This window comes from Myxine glutinosa, chromosome 7 (genome assembly GCF_964187855.1).
Source record: "Myxine glutinosa chromosome 7, kmMyxGlut1.1, whole genome shotgun sequence".
Taxonomy (NCBI): Eukaryota; Metazoa; Chordata; class Myxini; order Myxiniformes; family Myxinidae; genus Myxine; species Myxine glutinosa.
In genome coordinates, this window is record NC_136267.1 from 179,692,510 (window position 1) to 179,718,066 (window position 25,557).

General features: G+C 41.1%; 1 protein-coding gene across 3 annotated transcripts in view; it reads right to left on the reverse strand.

Moving 5' to 3' along the window:
• LOC137431870 (polypeptide N-acetylgalactosaminyltransferase 1) overlaps positions 1-25,557 on the reverse strand; it is a 594,418-nt gene that overhangs the window by 103,266 nt on the left and 465,595 nt on the right. For all 3 annotated transcript variants that reach the window (XM_068123662.2, XM_068123663.2, XM_068123664.2), the window contains exons 8-9: positions 22,431-22,611; positions 5,253-5,392 (exon numbers count right to left, since the gene is read on the reverse strand). In XM_068123662.2, the coding sequence (XP_067979763.1) occupies positions 5,253-5,392; positions 22,431-22,611 (321 nt within the window). The remainder of the gene's footprint in view (positions 1-5,252; positions 5,393-22,430; positions 22,612-25,557) is intronic.

Here is a 25,557-nt window from a genome sequence, read left to right on the forward strand (position 1 = left end):
ACGTGGCCCTCGATCTGGGAAGCGAGAGGCGTTCCATTAGTGGACGCGCCCCTCACGCCCGACTTTTGGGCGGCCCCGGCAGGCCGTTTGTTTTGACGTTCCGTGACAGGCCCCGCACCCCCACCTCCGGGCCGACCGGAAGCTTGTGCTGAGTACATCATACCTGAACAACTCAGTGAGGCAGAACACAGCAGTGCACACCAGGGTGACCCCTTCAGTGCATAAACCAATTAACCTGTCCACTGCAGGGCATATAGAAATGAAGTTATTTTCTGCATATAATAATAATATAAGTTCAGTTCTATATAACAATTTCTGTTATCACCACTACCACTACAACTACCACTACTACAAGCTTTGTCTGGAATTTTGTGGACTAACAGACAAACAGACATACAGACAAGCTGGGATCAAAACATTACCTCCTTCCACCATTGAGTGTAGAGGTAAACATCATGGAAATTATATCATGCCCTAGATTTAATTCATGCTTACCCGTGTATTTGCTTCACTGGTTCACAAGGTCTTTTGCATACATGTAATTCAGACTCTCGTCTTCATTGCTGACCACACAATGTTCGCAACATATTAATGTACATTTGTGCCAAATTTGGTGCTTGTATCACAAAATGCACAATTCTTTTGAATATTTGGGCTAAGCCGCCCCACTATATCGGCCGGCCTCGAAGACCGAAATTGTGACGGTGTCACCCGAAAAATTTGAAATTACGAAATTTGAAAAAAATTGAAAAAAAAAATTACGGAATTTCAAGTGGCCCAATATCTGAAAATGTTCGCAACATATTAATGTACATTTGTGCCAAATTTGGTGCTTGTATCACAAAATGCACAACAGGTTTGCTATGCTGCTACACTAAAAACAAACTTCTGGTTTTGCTTTCGATCCATATATAGAAAAGTTTTGTAGACACCTTTAGTTTGAAGGCTGATGTGGCACCCCTAAATAAAATCAGATTGCTTTCATATTTGGTGTCTTTTCATTTTGGAACAGAAGGAACAACATAAAGCCATGTCCCAGTAAATATTTAAAAAAAAAAAATTTTGAGCACCACCCTAATATATATATATATATATATATATATATATATATATATATATATATATATATATATATATATATATATATATATATCTATATATATATATATATATATATATATATATATATATATATATATATATATATATATATATATATATATATATTGTTTGGGTGCAGTCATCAGCAAATCTATATACAGTATATATACAGTATATATACAGTATATATATATATATATATATATATATATATATATATATATATATATATATATATACACAAAGAATTAAGTTAAGCACCCCTACACAACGAATTAAGGTAAGCACCCCCTAATATATATTCTTTGTGTATATGTATACATTGGCATATATTCTAAGGTATGTGAGATCAAATAATGATTGGTATGACATTAGCAATTATCCATTGATGAAATTGAGTGATCAAAGTGAAAAAAAGTGATTGGTTGAGTCAGTGATCCGATCACGTGGGTCCTACACACGTTATTGACGCAAAGATCGCTAGAGGTCTTCTCAGAACAATGACTGTACGTTAGAAAACATAAACGTCATCCACACTGTCCGTGATGGACCTATAGCTCCATACTTAAATTGAGGTGAAAATATGCCTAAAATTCCCAAAAAATTTCACCTTAAATTATTCAGAATAAAATATTGAAAACGGCATGATTGTTATGTTTTTATGTGACCATAATATCACTTCTCCAGAAAATATAGCAATATCATGGGTATATTACACTGTTTTGACGACAACAAACTTGTAATGTGCGAGGTTGTAAAAAAACGGGGGGGGTGCTTAACTTAATTCTTTGTGTATATATATATATATATATATATATACTGTATATAGATTTGCTGATGACTGCACCCTCAGTTGTGATAGCCCTCATACTTCAGATAGATAGGCAGCAGCCTCTTCCCTCTCTTTAGACATTAACAAAATCACAACCTGGTAAAACACTTGGAATACGTTTTTCAATCCTGACAAATCTCACACTCTCACGATCTCTCTCTCTAAAAAAGCCGTACATCAAACCCTCCAATCTCCTGTTTTAACAAAATTATTGAGGAAGTGCAGTCCTTCAAACTCCTGGGTCTCACTATCAGCCATTATCTTTCTTGGACAAACCACATTTCTAAAATGGCCACCAAAGCCAGCTGCTGATTGGGCATCCTCCATCGTAGCAGATCCTTCCTTGCACACCTGAACTCCTAACCACACACAAGGCCTTCACCTACAGCTTGATGGAGTGCTGTTCTCCCTCTCTGACCTGGCTCCCCTGCCCCACACTTTTCTCAACTTGATGCTGTGTAAACCAAGGCTTTCAAGGTCATTGGAATCTCTTGTGATGAAACTGCGTCGATCAGCCTAACTCTTTCACATACTAATAACTAAGCTTGGCAGAATTATATATATTATTTTTAAAGAATCTCGTTGGATAAAACTGATGTTCATTTTTACCATCTGCGTGTCTGTCTGTCAACAAAATGCAAAAATCATTCTAAATAGGAAACTTACTGTTTTTATGGACATCATATAAGACACAAACAACAGGCACGGATACCTAATGGAATGTGTTAGATAGGGTGGTGTAATAGACACTGCATCAATGGTGGTAAGTAAAATGGCAGTACAACCAGGAATTATTTTTTTAAACGACTTTAACAATATTTATTTTATTTAAATTTAATCATATACTTAAACATTGGAGAACATAAATTGCCTTTTTTGCACTTTCAAAACCCTTACGTTTAGCAGTACTAAACGGTGAATAAGAATGCTTAAATAGCGCTAAACGTCCGAAATTTCGAAAAAATATCTTTAAAATCAATATTATATCTGAATTGAACTACAGTTTATACCTAAACACTGCGTGGGGTAATGTGTTCTATGAACTCTTTAGTTATGATGAGTAATACCTCTGGTATTATGACTGTGGCGTTTGACTGTGAAACAGGTAAACGTGTCTGCTCTTTCTCAATTTTAACTCCACGCATCCACTGTATACTGAATGCTTCGCCCAAGATTTTTTAATGCCCCCTTTGTATAAATCTCACCTCGAAACGATGGTAAAATATTTGTCAGTCTGTGAATATGCTTTGAAATTGAGGTGTATTTGTCGATAAAGTTCAGATCCTGCAAAGCCTACTAATAATGCATTATGAACCACATACCATACAAAAGGTTATGTAAAGTTAGAAATAAAGCGACTTAAATTATATTTTCATTTACTTTGAAAAGGAAATGATAAAATCAAAATGCATGAAGATATTTTCCCCACATTTTCTGCAAATTGCCATGAATGGTGAGGCAAAGAAGAGTTCAGAACACTGGCTTTTCAAAGACCCCACAAATTTCCAAGTGAGATTAACATTGAGCAACACATTTGTCACAATCATTTAACGATTTAGGCAAGTTGTTTTGCTCATTGCCACAAGAAGACTTATTTGGGGTTGACAGTCTTAACCTTTGAACCTAACAGTCCAGCTTACAAAACAATTTGTTGATGAATCACTACTCACCCAGTAAGTGATGATTTATTTAAAGTAAGTGGTGAGCAACACTTTATTTTCCTGAACTAATGACCCTGAGAGAGAATGTCTTCTGCTCCTAAGATTTTGGCATTTTTATCTGCCCCTTAAGCAATGAGCGGAGAAACAGCCACCTGGCATTTGATCGATGTACAGAACACAAATGATGCTGTCTGCCTGCCAAATATTAGAATGCTGTTTTTTGTGTGTACAAGCTACGGGATACAGATAATAGAGCAAAACATAGCTCGGGTCAAATAGCAAAGTGTTTTGATTGAAAAAAACAACAAAAAACAAACAAACAAATAAATGAAATAAAAGTTATGTTTATGACACAAGACAGCAATTTAATGTATAAAGTAAGAGCTTTGTTAAAGACCACAGTATTAGAAAATGGAAAACGAACCCACACAACCTCCTTCTGCAAAAAACGAAGTAAAAATATTCTTGGTGTGCAAACAACATTCATCTGTTTAAAAAATAATAATGAACGATTTCTAAATTTCCCACACAGTGGGTGCACTCCATTCTTCCACAAACGAAATAAAGTCACTTCCATTATGTCAAATACTGCGCAATAATTATTGTTGGTCTCTATTGTTGGAATTATTAATGGTCTCAGAATAACATTGCTATACATACTGCTGACTTTTTCATGCTAAGACAGGGATATCAAAAAAGAAAACCCCCCCAAAAAACAGAAATATCTCATAAAGTCAGTGGAGTAAATAAATGATAATCATAATAATTGCATTTATATAGCAACTTTAGCAATGGATACAAGGAGCTGAATAAAAGCAGATTTGGTGGTTTAACGGTGAGAGCGTCTGCTCTGAGTCTGCTATGTCAGTCGTTCGAATCCCAGCCGAGTCATACCAAACACTAAAAATGTTACGTGATACTTTCTTACAGCTTTCCATTCAGCATTAAAAAGGATAAAGCATGGACAAATAAACCGTATGTTGGCAGCCATTGTGCAGGCTTGATGGGCCTTCAAGGTTTCCTCCTGCATTGAAGATTTTGGAAAGGGAACTAAAATTATTATTTTATAACCAACAAACAGAAAACAACTTTGCTTTTATTTTTCTTGGGTTGACAAAGTGTTGTGCACTGTTTTAAATTTCCAATCTATGGAATCTATACCATAAGAAAAACGTTTGTATGCCTGGTCTGGTCTGTCTGTCTGTTTGTGTCTGTTTCCATTTTTCTCAGAGATGGCCAAACATATCTTCGTCAAACTTTCAGAGGTTCATCAATGAGTGCTGGGGAGTGTTTTAGGTAAAAACTTGTTTTGAAATTTTTTTCAATTTAGATTTTTTTTAAATCGTTCGATAGTGCCTAAGTATTTGTAGTGATGTGAAAGGTACTATTAAATGATCCAAAATCCCATTCCTTAGTGGGTGTATGGATGTGTTTTTGGCCCCCACAAAAATGTCGAAAAAACAAAAACAAAATTTGATTTCTTCAAAATGCCAACAGGATTAGAACAGCACAGAGCAATGCTGGTGTTGGATGAGACAAATATTTTAAAAGGATATTACAAACTTTTCGCTCCTGATATTGGAAAAGAAATAAACTGGAATGAAGAGAACACAAAGGAAATAACTGATAGAAAGGATGCAGAAGCCATGGTAACATACCTCTCCAAGAGAGTAATAATGCCTCGGAATTTGTGAGTCGGGGTAGATGTTCTCCAGGTACCAAGAAAAAGGTTCACACTTCAATTTTTCACGGAGACTCTTTCGTGGGAAGACATCTCCATACTCAACTTTCATGACACCTAGAGAAGCAGGCAATAGAAGAACGAGTTATGTTAACATCCAGATGAAAGCAATTACCAGCAAAGAAAGAACCTTTGAAAATGTCTCAAAAAAGAAAAAAAAATCTCACAAAAAGCTTTACAGTAAATTTAAAACCTCACGCATACAAAGCAAGTAGGAGGTAAATTGCATCAAACGATCCTAAAGATAAAAGAGATAGGATAGAGATCCTAAATAGGGAGAGATTGAGAGAGAAAGCGAGAAAGAGAGCAAGAGAGAAAGAGAGAAAGAGAGAAAGAGAGAAAGAGAGATAGATAGAGATAGAGATAGAGATAGAGATAGAGATAGATATAGATCGAGATAGATATAGATATAGATATAGAGATAGATAGAGAAAGAGATAGCGTCAATCTCATATATGAGGCGAACTAGAAAGAAAACAAGGAAGAAATCTCATTAAATGATCTTTAGTTTACATTTTATTGCTATATTTAATGTCATTCGGTATCTGCCACTGGTGTTTGCAAATCAATAATGCATGACCTTCATAGTATCTCATAGCAGATGCATAGTTGGACCATTCATAAATAAAATATTTGGGAGCAATGCGAGGGCACAAATGAGCAGAAAAAGGCAAACACAAACAAAATACTGAACAGCAAAGGACCACATTAACATGCTTTAAACGAGTACATACGTTGTTCTGTCTATTGTTTGGGAGTGAAAATTAGTTACATTCAGTTTTTTCGTGCAATTTGGGAATTGGTTTCCACAAAACATTTTTGTATTTGTTTTACAAGGATATGAAGCTCAATGAGAAGCTTTTGCATAAATATGTTAGCAGAGACCATTGACGAGACCCACGTCCGTGACACGACATCCGAAAACTGGAATCATGGCATGTCAAGAGCTGAGAGGGTGGTCCAAATGGGGAGACTACGGTCAGACCCACAGAATACACACCTCTGATATAAATGGCAAAAACTGGATGGTGCAAATAACTGGAGAAGGTGAGCAAAAAACAGCGCTCGGTCCAAAACACCACAACCGCATATGCACGACACCCACCGGAAACTCCACCAATCGCACACCACACGTCATCACGTCCAACCTGGACACAAACCCAGTGATGTCCGTGCCCCGGAAACACAAAAACAACAACCAACAAGCACACACACTCACACATAAAACACCAGATCACGAGTAAGGAATAAAAAGATCAGAATAAATCGGGAATAAAAGCGGACATGTGCGGAGATGTGTCTGATGGCCTGAGGAAGCTCGCTGGGAAGCGAGTGAAACGTCACCTGAGATCAGGTCTGCTCATGCTTTAAAATTACTTAAATTAGCAGAGTCGAGCTACTTTACTTTTTGGTCGGAAGCACCTTTCTTCAAAAAAAACAAGATCGAAAGTCCAACAGCGGTGTATCTGGGCTTGTAAAATATTATAAACCACAAACACAAATGATTAGCATTTTAAACAATCGCTAATGCTGTTTATAACATTAAACAAATAAATTTGGAGGAATCCAGACATCCGTGAGGTAAGTTTTACTTACAGACCTGAGGAAAGATCTACTGTAATCTAGATTATACCCCACATGGGTTGGGTATGTACCATTTTGTTGGAAGAGACGTAATGCCGATGCTTTCGATATTTGATGGTCATTTCGATATTTTAACAATTGGTTTGTTTTTGTTTCACACTGTATGAAAAACGTAAAGGTAAAGCATGGCAATTGTGATATATGACAGGTTCGACGATATGTTTGGCCTTAACGGCATATGAATCAAAATGGCTGTGTGTGGAGAGTCAGCCGCAGTACCACCGTAATGACATCAGACGTAATCATATCACCCTGTCATGTGACCAGATCCTCAGCTCTGATGGGTATACGTTTGAGGGGACGTACATACATACATAAATACAGACGAACAAACACTGTTCTAGATGTCTTTGCCCTCTGGGCTACGCCGTAAAAATTATGTGTGTGTGTGTGTGTGTGTGTGTGTGTATGTATGTATGTATGTATGTATATATATATATATATATATATATATATATATATATATATATATATATATATATATATATATATATATACGTGTGAAAAAGTAAGTACACCCCATGTAAAGTTTTGACTTTTTCAACATATTTCAACATACAGCTATTTGATCTTCATTTCAACAATATTGATAGATAAAGGTGATATAATATAACAAATATCATGAAACATTTACATTTTGTAGTCCATTGTATAATTGAAATAAACATGAATGCAAATTTCGCATGTGGAAAAAGTAAGTACACCCCTACCCTACATTCATCACTACTTCAAATACCTAAAATTTGAATCAGGTGCACCAGCTCAGGTGCAAATGATTAGAACATCATTAGAGAGGATCTTGGAGGAACCTGTTTTATTTAAACTTCAGACATTTAGCTTGGTTTGCTCTTTGTTGTTGAAGTGTGTGGCGTCATCATGCCTAGATAAAAAGAGCTCTCTGAGGCCTTCAGAAAGAAGGTTATAGATGCCTACGAGTCTGGGAAGGGATTTAAAAAGATCTCTAAACAATTTGAAATCAATCATTCGACTGTCCGGAAGATTATCTACAAGTGGAGAAGATTCCAAACAACTGCCAACTTGTCCAGGCCAGGCCGCCCCAGCAAGTTCAGCCCAGGAGCAGACCGCAAGATGCTGAAAGAAGTCTATAACAACCCCAGAATGTCATCACGGGACCTACAGGTAGCTCTTGCCACTGTTGATGTCAAAGTGCACGAGTCTACCATTAGAAAGAGGCTGCACAAATTTGATCTACATGGGAGGTGTGCCAGAAGGAAACCTTTGCTGTCCAGAAAGAACATCAGGGCAAGACTAAAGTTTGCCAATGAACACCGAGGCAAAGACCAGCACTTCTGGAACAATGTGCTCTGGACAGATGAGTCAAAGGTCGAGCTATTTGGCCACAGTACCAGAAGACATGTTTGGCAAAAACCAAAGACAGCAATTGACCACAAGAACCTGATACCAACTGTAAAGCATGGTGGTGGAAATATTCAGGGCCTGGGCAGCTCACCATCATAGAATGCACTATGACAATACAAATGCACAATGACAATACAATGACAATGCACAATGACTATGACAATACAATATGTGGAATACAAATGCACATCATTTTTGTTTGTGATACGATCAAAGATGGCCGACTGGCGGCCATTTTAGTTCTAGAAAAGCCGATGTTGAACACGTCCTCAACCATTTCTCGGACATGCATTTACCGATCTTGTTCAAACTTGTCACACAGATAATTAATCATGGCTTACATATGCTGTATGTAACATGGTCTTTTTTTTTTTTAGATCAGATCCAAGATGGCCGACTGGCAGCCATTTTGTTACTTAAAAGTGTAAGCAACAATTTCTCGGACCTGCATGATACAATTTTCTTCATACTTGGCACAAAAACAATACATAAGTATACATATGCAGAAGATTTTGTTTTGTAATTCGACAAAAGATGGCTGAATGATGGCCTTTAACTCCATACAGCAAAATTACTAAAACCACGGCGGAGGCTGACATTTTATGTCTTTTTCTTATTGTTTATATTATCATGTTCTTACCGCGACAATCGTGATAATGGGGTCCATTATCATAATATAGGATTTTCCATTATTGCCCAGACCTAATACACTGGAACCCCGCTATAACGAACACCAGTATTACGAACTTCCGGATATAACGAACGAACTTCCTGTCCCCCGCATATTTAATGAGATTCTATTGTTTAACGATTATGTGGGTGGACGTCGATGAAGACGTTCCCGTGACCAGTTTGATGACCGATGAAGAAATTATTGCCTCCGTTCGTGAAACAACACTGCAGTGTGACATCGAATGTGACTCTGATGACACCAATGAACCACAAGAAGTTCCAGCAACATCTGATGTAATTGCCGGACTTGAAACAGCACTTTCCTGGTTTGAAGGGCATCCAGTCGACAGCATTAAAGTTTTACAGCTCCGTCAGCTATTATCTTATGCACGCAAAGAAAACGCCACCTCCAAGAGTAAACAATCCAAGATTACCAGTTTCTTCACGCAGTAAATTGAACATTCGGTGAATATTACATGTACTTGAACATTTTATTTATACATGAACTTTTAAACAATGACACAACAGCAATGCTTTTTAAAGTTTTTTATTCGTACAATCGAACAATAAAATGTACATGAATGAACAATACAAAGAGTTTGTTGTTTTGCATATGAATAGGTGTGATAGTATGGTGATTCGTACGTTATTCAGTATTATGAACACTTCAAAATAACGAACTTTTTTTATGTCTCCCGAGCAGTTCGTTATATCGGGGTTACAGTGTATATTGTTAAGTGTGTGGGGATAGGTAATGAAATACCTTAGTCGAGGTAGAATTGTATAGAGTAGTGTGCTCCGAATGTTGCAAAGAAGAACCCTCACATATTTAAGTCAGGGCCGGATGTCCGTGTAAGTGTATATGTGTCTCCATGCGAGGGGTGGAGCTATGCTCATTAGTTAGGGCATATGGATAAATTCCCAGTGTGTAATCGCCTCTGTGATTTTTCCCTTCATTCTCATAAAACATTTATTCGGCCTGCCACGAGATTGGCACATAATTAAAATAACACGATCGCCGATCGGATCCGGACACAACTACCCCGCCTAGCCGAACCTTCTCGATGGGCGACAAGAATGGCCGTGAGGCCACGCCCCAAAGGACAATTGTTTGGGACGATTCGACGGCGCTCAGTGATTGGAGCACGTGTGACATCAGAGAGAACGCTCCAGAAAGTAGAAGCAAAAAGGGAACGCGCCGCCATTTTGCTCTCTCTCGTTCTGGGCTGTCACAGGCGGTCGCATTCACGTTCTCTCTCTGTTCCTGGCTGCGGTGAAAGCGAACGCATTTTTCTCTCTCTGTTCCAGGCTACGTGAAAGGTGGACGCAACTCTCGCTCTCTTGGTGCTGGCTCGTGACGGTTGTGCTTCGTGCTGTGTGCACCTGAGAAACATCGGAGCTTTGTGGAGCGTGGAACGACCGGAAGAGGGGGATGTTTTGCCACCGCTTCACGGCTCGGTGAGCAAGAAAAGTGCCGGCCGGCAGGAACATTATTTATTTTTACTTTGTTTTCCCCTTGTTCGTATACGAGTCCATGGGAGGCGCCTCAATATCGGAATTAGTTTACCGTATGATCATTTCTTTGTTGCCGCATTATTTTCATTAAACCCTTATTTATTGCATTTCTTTGTCGTGCCTGTCTTGTACGTTTATTTGTTTGTGGGTTCGGATAAACCGCCGTCGCGTCCATCTGTGCAGGCAAGGACCTCGGTATCCCTCCCTCGCGCGTGCTAAAGAGATAACACCGCCATATTTTGGGGTATATGCCTCAAAGTTAAGGCTTGGCCAGCCATTCAGCGGCAGAGGTAAAGTAAATATTGGAGGCCCGTGTAATGGAACCGGAGCGGGTGTTGATAGATAAAGAACTGTTGGGACCGCAATTGACTGGGGATGGAGTGAATGATTTGACACAGGACTGGCCGAGCACCTTGGATAATGCCATCGAGGAGGAGATTGCTCGGGTCCAACAGAGTCTGAGAGATGAGGTGAGTCGGTCCGTCAAATATCTCCAGGATGAGATTAAGGTGACCAAGGGGACCCTCACCACAAACCACAATGGGGGCACCGGGAGGCTCCAAAATTGGATACCCAGCTGGGAGGGGTTTGGCCCCGAGCTGGACTCGGACATGGAGGAGTCGGGAAAGAGCCTCGGAAAAAGCGACCCCCATAGTGAATTTGGAACAGCTGCAGGGAGGGGCAGAAAAACCCAAAGAAGGGGTTGTAAACTGCAGCTGCGGTTGGGCACACGAGGCCAAAATTTTTAAAATGAAATTTAAATGGGAGTTTAATTTGGAGCAGCCTTGGAGGGAGTTCGTCCATGGGCTGTGAAATTCGGACCAGGAGAGGTCATTGGGGTCGGCCTCATGGGAAATTGCCCCATTTGTTAATGGGTTGATGCCAGGAAACTGCACAACAGCCCCAACCAGGCAACTGTTGGAGGGCTGCACTGGCAGGATTTAGACGTGGGGTCCAACCACGGGTGGGGTGTGGTGGCACGACCAGGGCCCCACTGGGGGTCTTGTGGAGTGTGGCGTCCCTGTTCCATCGGGCCACCGCCCGAGCGAGTGTCTCGGGCTGGCAGGGCCGCCGGACCCTGGAAGGGGGTTGAGACCTCTAGGGGATCCAACGTGGTTTCTCACAGGCACCTGGTATGGTGTATAATGAGGACCACTAGGGAGGAGGTGTAGTGAGCTGCACTTTGTTGGTGGTGACCTTCCATGCTGTGCTGGTCTATGGATGTGGGTCGAACCGCATGGACAGGTATGATATAGCCCAACGGACAACCAATGGGGCATCTATGGAACATGATGGTAAGAGCATGATCTTCCACAGATGTTCCACTCTGATTTGTGGACTCTCAGTTTGGTAAGAGAGCCCTGGGAATAAATTTGGGAAATGGTTCACTTTCTTTGGTGAAAAGATGTAAATTTAAAGGTGAATTTTGTGAAGAGAAATGGTGGACACTGTTTTGTGACACTATTATTTATCCAGGTGTGTAGACCAAAGTGTTGGAGGCTGTGATAAATTTGGAATTTGGCAGGGTGGATGACACTTTGACCCGACCAACATGCGACTACTTGCACTTAAGTTAAGGCCTTGATGTGTACTGTCCCAGGGTTTCGGTACTTGCTCGCAAATTGGGACATGAGCAATTTGGAATGGGGGCTGGTGAGAGTGACGGCATGGTTGGTGAGTGGATTGGGTTGTGTGCCACAAAGTGTCTTGTGGGTGGGGGGGTTTTACGTGTGAAGGTTTTGTGTTTTTGTGTGGTCGTAAGAAAGGATTGAGATGTGATTGGAGTGTGAATGGGAATTCACATGCAAGCAGCCCATGGCAGTGAAGGAACACGATCAACATCTTTTGCACCTCGACATAACGACACACACACACACACACACACACACACAGACACACACACACACACACACACACACACACACACACACACACACACACACACACCTTGGACTTGCCTTTGCATCAAAAATGTATTTGTACTGGGACTGCCCCCTTGACCTCACATTCCCATTCCAAAAATTGATAAAAAGAAAAAAGCATGGTGGTCGAGATCGTTCAGGAATGTAATCCCTGGTACATTGCCGACACCAAACAACCACCACAAACTTAAATTGCCCATGATTTGGTTTGACCTTCCTCTCCAATTTCACCATAATAGAATATCAATTTCTCCTGGACCGCAAAGCGGGTCCAATTTTTTTGTTGAATTCACATTTTACTGTTTGCAATATTGAGGTGAAATATGATGGCTAAAATGGAACTGCTCAATAAAACATGCCATTCATTACAGCAAAATTCAATATAACAAGTGTTTCTATCAAGGTCCAATACTGCACAAATTTTCATCCAGTATATTTTGCTCAATAGAGTAAACATATGCACACACACACACACACACACACATGTGTGTATATATATATATACACACACAGACAAACAACACACACACACACACACAAATTCAGTTAGCTGAAATGAAAATCCAATTCAAATTTCAAGTCAATGAGATGAAAATTGAGGCTTTTAGAAATTCAAAAAGAGTGGTTGACCTTTGGCCTATGTTGACCTTTTGGCCAATGCTGATCTCAAAAATAGTTGGTGGTTGAATGAATTTTGCCAATATGTAAATCCTTTTCAAATTTCAAGTCAATTGGATGAAAATTGAGGTATATATATATACACACATGGAGTTTTACTGCACACACACACACACACACACACACACACACACACACACACACACACACACACACACACACACACACACACACACTGCTATTTCGCTCACAAGGTTCAGACATATATATGGTGGCGGCCATCTTGTATTTTGACGTGGCGACCCAATTTTCAATAGCGTTCTTCCTTATGTGTAGATACACCCACACACCAGATTAGAAGTTAGTAGTTCGTTTATTTTTCAAAATATTCCGCTCACAAGGTTCAGATACATGGCGGCGGCCATCTTGGATTTTGACGTGGGTTGCACCCACACACCAAATTAGAATTCGGTCCTTCGCTTACGCACGCACGAACGGACGGACGGACGGACACACGCACGCACGGACGGACGGACGCACACACGCACGAACGGACGGACGGACACACACAAACACGCACGGACGGACGCACACACGGACAGAGGGGAAAACCATAGTCCCCCTTTCGCTCCGCGGTTGGACGGGGGACAAAAATAAGCGAAGTACCAACTTCTAATCTGGTGTGTGGGTGTATCTAGGCATAAGGAAGAACGCTATCGAAAATTGGGTCGCCACGTCAAAATCCAAGATGGCCGCCTTGCGTCTTCCACTTTGTCAACTCACATCACTTCACCGACGGGGGACCTAGGCGTAACGCTTGTTAATATTATTATTATGAAGGAAGAAGAAAGGAGCAAGTTTGAGATATATGTCGAGAAGAGGTGGGATCCTTAATTGGCCAAAACACTTGATAAGCAATAGATTTTTAATCGAACTTAGGTTTATAAAATAAATCACCTGGTTTTAATGTCAGCTAAGGATATTAATGATGTCGAAAATACCTTGAATTCTTAAAAAAGACAAATAAATCATGTTATAACAAAAAATAAATAAACGTAGCAGTTGTTATTTAAAAAAGAAGAAGAAAAAGAGGAAGAGGAGGAAGGACGAAGGTCTTAAAGAACCTCTTGACAACATTATATACATACCTGTACCAAGTTTGAATTAGATCACTTCAGCCGTTCTCAAATCATAGACCTATTACAGATTTGACATTTGACCCCAAAATCGAATCACTTAATTAATCTATAAAATCATTATACATACCTGTACCAAGTTTGAATGAGATCACTTCAGCCGTTCTCAAGTTATAGACATATTACAGACTTTGACCTTTGACCTCTTGACCCCAAAATCTAATCAGTTCATCTTTACATCATTCTACATAAGTGTCCCAAATTTGTTCAGAATCCCATCACTGGTTCACAAGTTATCGCGGTAACAGGATTTTTACCCAACATGACCTCTGACCTTTGCCCTTTGTGGCTCCAAAATCTAATCAGTTCATCTTTACCTAATTATGCATACCTGCGCCAAGTTTGACTAAGATCCCTTTCGCCGTTATCAAGTTATCGCTGTAACGAAAATCGATCACGGACGGACGGACGGACAACCTGAAAACATAATGCCTCTGTTGAGACGTAGTAAAGAAAAAAGATGAGTTGGAAATTAAAGTTCCATATTTTCATTATCTCACTATCGTAATATCAATAACATAAAATCAGTGGTATTGTTATCCTGTCTGCCGCACAGTGGGAGACGGAGTTTTAAAATTATATGTGTGTGTGTATGTGTGTGTGCCATTTATTGTTATCTCCATATTCGGGTTACAGCAAGTTGGAATGGAGCCATCCCATGTCTTAAAGTATCCACCGTTGTGTGTGTGTTTGTGTGTGTGTGTATGTCAGTGTGTGCATCAGTGTGTATGTCAGTGTATGTGTCAGTGTGTGTGTGTGTGTGTGTGTGTGTGTGTGTGTGTGTGTCAGTGTATGTGTGTGTGTCAGTGTATGTGTGTGTGTATGTGTGTGTGTGTATGTCAGTGTGTGCATCAGTGTGTGTGTGTGCTATTGTGTGTCACAGTGTGTGTGTGTGTGTGTCATTGTGTGTGTCAGTGTGTGTGTGTGTGTGTAAATGTCAGTGTGTGTGTGTGTCAGTGTGTGTATGTCAGTGTGTGTGTGTGTGTGTGTGTGTGTGTGTAAATGTCAGTGTGTGTGTGTGTCAGTGTGTGTATGTCAGTGTGTGTGTGTGTGTGTGTGTCATTGTGTGTGTCAGTGTGCATGTCAGTGTGTGTGTGTGTGTATGCCAGTGTGTGTGAGTGTGTCAGTGTGTGCAAGTCAGTGTGTGTATGTCAGTGTGTGTGTGTGTGTGTGTGTCAGTGTGTGTGTCAGTGTGCATGTCAGTGTGTGTGTCAGTGTGTGTGTCAGTGTGCATGTCAGTGTGTGTGTCAGTGTGTGTGTGTGTGTGTGTGTGTGTGTGTGTGTCAGTGTGTGTATGTCAGTGTGTGCAAGTCAGTGTGTGTATGTCAGTGTGTGTATGTCAGTGTGTGTGTCAGTGTGTGTATGTCAGTGTGCGTGTCAGTGTGCGTGTCAGTGTGTGTGTGTCAGTGTGTGTGTGTCAGTGTCAGTGCGTGTGTGTCAGTGTCAGTGCGTGTGTCAGTGTGTGTGTGTCAGTGTGTGTGTCAGTGTCAGTGCGTGTGTCAGTTTGTGTGTCAGTGTGTGTGTGTGAGTGTACACGTCAGTGTGTCATTCCAGGTCATAGCATTTTTACCATTTAAGCTTTTGGCATAAAATTTTAAACAAATCCTTATTGTGATAATATATAGAAGACTAATTAATAATAATTGGGTCAAAATGTCAAATGCCAAAGTCATGGTAAGTAGTGTAGGCTAAGTTCCTATAAAAACATAAAACTTTGAGGAAATGAAGGAGTTGAGAAGAAGTAAAAAAGAAGGGTAAGGGAGTATCGTCTGTCTGTATATTTGACTACGATACATTCGGTCATAATTTATCCAATCTCAACCAAACTTGAGAGGCGGACAAAGGGTCACACAATGGAGGTTATAGCAATTTCTTTTCCCCCTCCCTCCACCAAGGGGGTTTTCCACCTTGGGTAAAATCCATGAAAAGGTGTATATCTGTGTTTAGATAGAACCACCTTTAGAGGCCATTTTTCCCCACAGAGCAAGGGTTGACCTTTTTTGGGTTGTTAGGGTTAGGGTTATTCCCCTTTTTTAAGTGGTCCACCGTGGTCCCACGGTGATCCCCTTTTTGAAGCAATGTTTTTTGGCCGGATGCCCTTCTTGCCACCCCTTGCGACATGCGGGACAGGGAATTACCAGTGAACTGGTACTCAATTTGCCGACCTCGGAAGGATGACAGGCTGAGTCAACCCCCCTGGCGTTAATTCAGTGATCGACCGGGATTCGAACCCAGGATCCTCGGATCCCAAGCCGCACCCTAACCGCTAAGCCAACACCAGGCTATATCTGTGTTAAGATAGTTAATCATTTAACGTTTTTTTTTTTTTTTCAGGGGTTTTTTTAAAGCCGCTTCTAATAACGAGTAATAACAACACGAATGATAATAGCATAATATTAATGTTATTACAATATAATATTAATACTAATAATATCCCCACTCCCCAAAAGGTGTTTCCTCCTTGGACAAAGTCCGTGTTAACGTATTTAAATAGCTTAATGTGGCGTTACGTGGGGCAAGCCTGCCATAAAGCACAAACACGTATGATTACCTTTGTTAACAGTCGCTGCTGCTGTTCAACACTAAACTGAAAGGGAGGAAACCCGACGTTCTTGAGGCATTATATGCTTCCCACGTCCCAGCCTAGATCTACTGTAATTGGACCCGAGACTAGATCTACTGTAACTTATATACCCCAAAGAAAATAACACCATGACCATTCCTGCCGCTCCCAGAGGGAGTGTGTATACCAGTATCGGAACAAGGTTCAGACATACATGGCGGCGGCCATCTTGGATTTTGAAGTGGCGACCCAATTTTCAATAGCGTTCTTCCTTATGCCTAGATACACCCACACACCAGATTAGAAGTTGGTACTTCACTTATTTTTCAAGATATTCAGCTCACAAGGTTCAGACATACATGGCATCAGACATACATGGCGGTGGCCATCTTGGATTTTGACGTGGGTTGCACCCACACACCAAATTCGAATGCGGTCCTTCGCTTACGCACACACGCACGCCCGCACGCACGCATGGACGGACGGACACACGGACGGAGGGGAAAACCATAGTCCCCCTTTCGCTCCGCGGTGCGACGAGGGACAAAAATAAGAGCAAGGTGCAGAAAGGGGGAAATGGGACATAAAGGAGAAGGGGTTAAAATTTCCGGCAATTTTGTGCACCAAATAAATATATAACCTCAGGAACATCAGGAGCTACAAAGCAGGATGGGAGGACATGATCCTTACACTATATTTTAATTGTGTTTGTCAAGAAAAAGTGGTGATAAATGACAAGTTAAGCTCTCCGTTCGATTGTGCTGCAAGGAAAACGTATTTGACACACACACAGCAAGGGTGACTCCCAGGAATGGGACAAGGAGCAAGTGGCATCAGCCTCACATCGTAATTAAATCATTAGTCATCACAAATGGCAATGGGCCTACACAATAATTCGCAAAATAACATTTCCCCCCTGAGGCATATTTCATCAGCACAACTCAGTCCACAAATGGGGTCGTGTCCCTGGTACCTTCTCCATGATGACCGTGGGACACGGTGTTAATAAATCACGTGATGAGAGTACTTAGCAGGCCCTGCACATCCCCTACGGGTTTATATTTTCACATGACGAGGATAAAGCTTTTGTAGATCCTTTCATCCCCAGAGGAAAGTCAAAGCACCAGCAAACAGCCAAGGATTTGTTCCATTGCATCTCTCCATCAATATCATCACGTCATGGACCAAATGGGAAGGAAACCTCTGGTAACATAGTAACATACCCAAAATGGCCACACCTCCAGGCCCGTAATGAACAAATAGGATCCGCTTTGGGAATTTCATGGGCACATCGTCACAAAAGCTTTTCGATTATAACCAATTTGTTACATGTGGAATGCAAATGTTTGATCATAATGCTGACAATAGCGGATTCGTATTCATTAGAATTAGAGTCTGTTCAAGTTACAATGACTCAGGGAAAAAAAAATTGAACCAGAAAGCTGTTAAAACTGCTGTATGTAGTGATAATGATAACATACAATATTGCAATATATAACCAATGGAATGTTTTTTTTTTAGCACAAGTAGCTTCATATCATGAGGTGGAATGCTGGGAGTGACAATGGAAAATCAATAAGGTCCTCCATTGTCTCTCGCTCTCTCTCTCTTGGCATGTACTTAATATATTATTGTACACATCAATGATCAATAAACATGTCCCATCTCCATTTGGAAATAACTTGTGTGAAAAAAAATCAATCAGCTTACATTCAAAATCAATGCAGAGTGCTCATTTAATGGAAGTTGAACCACAAAATAATCAACACGCGTGTAAAGGATATTCAGATGAACACGTTTGTGCCTAATCCACACACCAGGACTCCGTCATAAACATACAGAGGTGAAATGAATTTGACTACAATCACAGGCAGGTAAACAAGGTAAACAAGACGACAATCACAGGCATGGCACTCGCCTGAAGTATCTACGTACAATGGCCTACCATTATCAAAATATTGTATGTGTATACGTATTATATATAGTTCCAGTTATGGAAAGGACCCTGGGGGTTACATCCAACACATAAAATAACCCTGGAGTTTAGATATTTCCATTGTGATTGTTTAGTTAGGTTTCCCATCTTCGTATCAGGTGAAAGGGAGATGTGTTGTGATTGTCGATGGACCCTTCCCCATTGTTCTCTTCCTAAACCATCCTTCCGCTCTGCAACCTAATTCCCTTCGAAAACCAACCTGCTGTACTCCAACGTAATTCACTTCCCAAAGCAATCTTCCGTACTCCAACCTCATTCCCTTCCCAAAACAATCTTCCGTACTCCAACCTCATTCCCTTCCCAAACTTCCGTGCATCAATCAAATAATCGCCATACCAGCGCTTCAGTAACCACCATTCCGGCATTTGAGTCCTCATGGATTCAAGGAGGCACATAGTCCCCACCCCCATCTACTCGGGCAACGACTCTGTGCGGCTGGCTCAAAGCGGCGCACCTAAGAGTCGGGTTTTTGCTGCATCCAGAGAGCGGTTGTACTGTTCAACCATCAATGTGGTCTGTGGATGATTCAGCATTTTTGTGTGATCTGTGAACGGTTCAACCATTCATGCAGTCCGTGCCGTGGGGCTGTTCGTGAAGTAGAAAAATGAGGAATGCCAAGTGGGTGCTAAGAGCGACAAGCAAATGCTGAGGAATGCCAATCGAGAGCTGAGGATGCCAAGAAACTGCTGAGGAATGTCAATTGAGAGCTGAGGATGCCAAGAGAGCGTTGAGAGAATCAAGCAGACGTTTCGGAATGCCAAGCAGCGCGAGCGATGCCAGGCGAGCATTTAGGAACACCAAGCATCGTGAAAGGGCCCCAAGTAAGTGCTCCAGAAGAGTGCTGAGGAACACAAGGGATTTCCAAGCAAGCGCTCCAACAGAATACTGAGAAATGCCAATCCACTCACCCTACCATATATCCTATCGGTCCATGTACGGGTGAGGGCAGGTTCGAACCCATACCCGAAATTTTCTTCTTCTCTCTCTTTCGGTCCCCTTTCTCCCTAATCATCCCCAAATGCAGGAGGTGCCTATGGTGTGCGTGGTGACAAGGATAGAATGATTGCAAAAGGGTCATTAGTAATTACTTTTTCTCCTGTGTCTCTGCCTGCTTGTCATTTGTGTTTAGTGATTTGCTCCTGCTTGTGATACCTGCCGTTAAATGGGTAACTATTGTTTGACTACCGTTTGACTGTGTGAATATTGCTTTGTAAATACATGCTTTATTGTTGGTAAATTGCTTTCAAACCTGCTCAATTGTCAAATTATTTCATTGGTTTGACGTAGTCTGTAAAGATTAGATAGAGGGAAAGTTCTGCCCCACTGATTGGCTCTGCTGGGTTAGCCAAAGTCCAAACCATTCTTTTGCTCAGCTGTACGTAATAAGTAGACAGGTGGGTGTTGAGTGAACGGTCTCCAATTGGGATCACCAAACCATTGATAAGATAACGCGATAACAAAGGGGCGAGAACCCTGCTCGGTTTGGTGGTTTCAATCGTCTGTGGTTGACTAGAAACCCGCCCGACAGTGGAGTTATCCGTGACCAGTGGCCTCAAATCTGGAGGTCGGGTGGCAGGTCCAAGGAACCCCCTCATTGTAATCCCCGATCCTGGTTCCATAACAATTTGGGGTCTGGGAGTGGGATCTTTTGGACCCCCTGACAGTAACAGTTGGAGTCAGGATTGTATAATTCAAAAATTGATAAAAGGAGCGGAGTGAGGGTGAAATTGGAAAATAATAGACACAGTACACGTACACGCACACGCACACACACACACAATTTCCATGAGAGATATTCGCCAGCCACAGCTGGATAAAGGCCTCCCAAAGACTCCTCCACAAAAATCTGTTATTGGCAAGTTTCAATCAAATAGCACCTGCAACATTCTAACTGTCATCTTGCCATCGAGGAAATGGTGTTCTTCTTGGAAATTTTTATTTTCCCTTCTGATGCATTCCAGCATTTCCTTGGTTCACTGATTTATCTATTCGTGCTACATGACCAGCCCATTGGCATTTTACTTTCCTTACTTTTCCAAAGACATCACACACCTTTGCATTCCATCAATTCCTACTCATTTCTTTCCGTCTCTTCGTGTTATTCAAGCATACATCCTTCGCTGCTTTTTTGAGTAGTATGCAGCTTCTTTATCATTTTCGTAGAACGTGTCCAGGTTTCACATTCACATGTTCGGACAGTTAGTTCAGATTGGTTGAATATTTTACTTTTAAGACACAAAGGCAGTTTGTCTTTTCATGGGACTTCATTTTACGGAGCAGTCCAGCTCATTTTTGATATTTTGTTCATTTTAGACATTTGGTTCTTAGGAGACAATATTACTTGGCCCAAATAAATATAAATGTTTAACCTCTTCTAAATTAATTGATATATGTGGGAAAATTACATGCCCAGACCAGTAATTGAACCCAGGTCCTCTGGAAAACCGTACCAGTGCTCTGCCATCTGAGCTATCTGGGCAAATCTGACTGAGCATGTAATTTTCCCACACATACGATTGCCACTCTCTTTCCGTCAATGCTTTCGGGGCACTCGCTGCCAACCATAGGAGCACCAACGGCCTGAACAAGAGAGGGCCTCTTCCTCCAATGGGGTGGACAAATCCATGTTCACTATTACAAACACCACTGGGGGTGTAGAAACAGAATTCAATAAATGAACAGGAGTGTAACTAATTAATTGACATATGTGGGAAAATTGACATATCTCTTCTGATTTGATTCAATTGGCTTGGGAAGAGCTGTTCGGGTTAGGGTTAGGGTTAGCTCCCCCAAAACTCTTCCGCATCTGTCATGTATTTTCCAAAATTTATTTTGAGATTCGCTTTGATGCAAGTTTCATGCATCCTGAATTTGTGACGGTAATCTCTTGGGATTTGCTGCAAATACAACGATGTCGCTTGTAAATTGTACGGGATTCATGTAAGCTCTATTATGGTAATCTTCAGAGCTTTGTCTTTTCAATTCAGTGTAATGAAAATTTATTCCAATATCAGTGTAAAGAGCTTTCCTGGTATTGCATCTCCTTGGTGAACACCTTCCTCAATCTTCATATTTTTGTTGTCTTTGTGGGGCCTTGTTGTCGATGTTGCCATTTGTATGCACACTGATGGAGTCAATGTATGTTTTCTCAATGCAAGGATTCCTTCATGCAATCATAATGCTTTTTTTATTTTACATAATTGATGAATCTGATGCAGAGTGGAATTGCAGACTGCACATTCATTGAAAATTTTAATTCCTTTCTTACTAACTGTAGATGGTCTTCAATGTACTCCGAAATCCTGCTTGTTCTTTTGGCTGGGAAAAGTCTCGTGTTCCTCGTCAGTACATTGATGTATATTTGGTAAATAACAGGCAGCAAAGCAAGGTGATGAGGTCTTCTTTATCTCCTTTTTGAGCAGAAAAGATTATTATGACATTTTCTAATCAACTGGTACTTAGTTTTGCTTTATACATTCTGAAAAAAACACAGTGACAAAAGTTTCGCAAGTTTACTTCCTCTGACAATCTCAATCGACATGCCATCAACTCCTTTGGGGGATGAGAGAAGAAAGCAAAATAGACCCACCTGGTGAGATGATGTAGAAGAAATTTTTGAACTCATCCATCCACACTTCAGCGAGACGTCGGTTGTTTTTATTTATCACCTGGCCAGTGCCGCCAGGGAAGGTGTAGGGTGTTGCCTTGCGAAACACATGACCGACGTGCGAGCAAGTCACAATCTCCAACTTGCCACCACATTGCCAGATCTGAAGCACAAGTGCAATGGAGGTTACGCTTATTTTTGGATAAACATCACGCAGCAACAACCCGCAATAAAAACCAAGGCAGGAAAGGAGAACAAATTGAAAGGCTCATTGGGATTAATCCTATGAACTTGCTTTGAAGATGATTTCCAAGATATATTGTGTAAATTGCAACCTCAACTGAAACAAGGAGACTGTGTCGCAAAAATAAATAAATAAACAGATGAAAGCAACTGAAGCTGCAAAGCAGCAATTGTGGTGACAGGAAATAATACGTATTGCTCTCTACGTGAATGGGCGGCCTGCTCAAGGAGACAAACAGAGCTGTTAAGAAGTAAACAATTGAAGTATTTAGAATGAAGTTGCAGTAGGTTGTATTCAGGAACTAACTGTTCCAGGCAGGGACACAAAAATGTCCCCCCAAAAAGGGGGAAATATACGTACAAAAGGGCAATTTGAATGAATAAGGAACATTCTATGCGTTGCAGCACTCCCTGACTTTCAATGACACCTCTGTATCCAACCAAAAGTGCACCTACATGGCAGGTATCCATGCATCACAAGGAAGGGTGTTAATTTATTTATTTTCCCAAAATCTTTATTGCATTTTTATTTCGCTAAAGCTTTCGCACGACAATGAAAAAATAGATGTGGAAAACCTTTTTTTTACCAGGTCGAACAATAACAGAACCGAGTGACATAGTTTGAGAGCAAATAAAGAGCTAAGTTAAGAGTCGAGGCTGTATCATAAAATGAAGATGTCACACAACGAGTCATTTACATATGGAACGGTGGAGACATTGTCAATGAAGAGCTCATAAGGTGTTTGTGACAACTGATGTACATATGGTGTATTTTAACCTTTGTTCCCAATAGAATAACATCAGTAAAATCAGTTTTCTTCTGACAAATGACCCATATGTCCATTTTGTTGGAGGATTGTGGGGATTCTGATAAGATTCGGCATCAGAATGGAGAGGTTTCGTGAGAGGTTTCATGAGAGGTTTAGTGAGAGGTTACGCGAGAGGTTTCGTGAGAGGTTTCGTGAGAGGTTTCGCGAGAGGTTACGTGAGAGGTTACGTGAGAGGTTACGTGAGAGGTTTCGTGAGAGGTTTTGTGAGAAGTTTCGTGAGAAGTTACGTGAGAAGTTTCGTGAGAGGTTACGTGAGAGGTTTCGTGAGAAGTTTCGTGAGTTTAAGTGATTCTGGCACTAGAGGTCTCGGTGCTACTTTAGTCAAGATGGCAGAGGGCAGCACGATGCTATCAGTGCTGTGAAACATGAAGTGCTGGAGTTGAGAGTTGGGGGATAACTGACTGGAGTTTAGCTGATTGGATACAAGGGCTGAATGCACTATTACGATCCTGAGAGTAAGAGATTGTTAATGGAGTACAACCACAAAGGATCACCAACCCCGACTTGGCACAGTCAGATTTTAATCTCTTCCCCCCAACCTAAGGAACACCTTTGTGGAGAACATTTTTCTTTTGATGATGATGTCAAGGCCACTGTGAAGCACCAGTGAAGTCAGCAGGAAGCACAGTTCTATCGTGATGGCATCACAAAACTACTTGAGCGTTGGCAGAAATGTGTGAACCGCTGCAGTGGTGATTATGTTGAGAAATATGGTAGAATAAGGATTGATGTTGGTATCTATCTGTCTGTTTAATTTGAATATCTTGATGTGTTTTGAAGAAGAAAAAAGAACAAGAGGCATTACTTTTTAACACGCCATATGTTTAAAAGAGGAATGTTCGTATCACGGAATATGTCCGATTCCTCTGTTCCCATGGTTTCTGTCTCTTCCGATTTGTTCAAATTAATCCACGTCCTGGTATTGCTGTCTTTGTCAAGAACTCAGCTCTTCACTGTATATTGTCTGTGCTAATATCTCCTATCTTACTGGAATGCCACTACCTGTGCATTCTTATACACAACAACCAAATCTTAATCTGTGCGGTGAAGAGTCCACTGAAAAATGATGACTTCATATTCATCTCTCTTTCTGCAAAAATAGATGAACTGATTAATCAGTAATTATACATCCCTCTTCCTTAACTGTCTGTCGCAACTTAACCTGGAACCATGAAAGTTCACTGTGGGTTGGTTCTGCACAACTAGCCACAGCATTGCTCCTAAGGCCTTCTGTAATCTTCATGGATTTAAACCAATGTGACCTTTCTAACTTATATCTCTGGAAAAAGTATATTCTCCGATTTAGCGCTGGTAATGAAAATCTTTCCAGCCAACCTCTCCTGTTCCTCCTCTGTCCCTCATGGCAGCTCTAACCATGTCCTTGTCAAACCCCATATCTATTGTTAGGGTGACCTCAATGCTGTAGAATGTGGCTGTTCTCAACTAGTGGAGACTGCAATCTGCCCTCTTACAAAAGGATTGGGCTCCAGTCCTCTGCTTTATTCCAACTCGGCATACTGTACTGAACAAAAGTTTACTCTCATTGACAGGTTTATCCCATCCTATCCAAGGCTGTATCATATTTATCCTTGATATGCCAAAAACGGAACTGAAGCAGTTGTGATCAATCAGTTTGCTTTCTCAAAATGAAGGATAACCCGACTGAAGGAAATGTTAAGTCACTCCGTAAGGTTTGAAACAAGTAGGTAGGTATGTGTCAACCCTTAGGCAAGGTCAAATGAGGTCAGGGAGCATGCACCGGAGCAGCGCATAACCACATCCACTTTCCACTGATACTCGAGGAGCCTCAGACTGGCCACTTCCTGGCAGAGGAGTTGCCCCGCCCATCCCCATCTCCTTGAGATACAGATAAACCTGCTGCCACCATGATGAACATCGTCGGCCCGTTGGTCTCCTCCACTCACGGGGATCCCTCTCTGAGGGGAACCTGGTGAGGAGGATCAGCTTCAGGAAGATGAGCAACATGCCAATACAGCTACAGGTGACATGCATGGACTATACAAGTAAAAATCTCA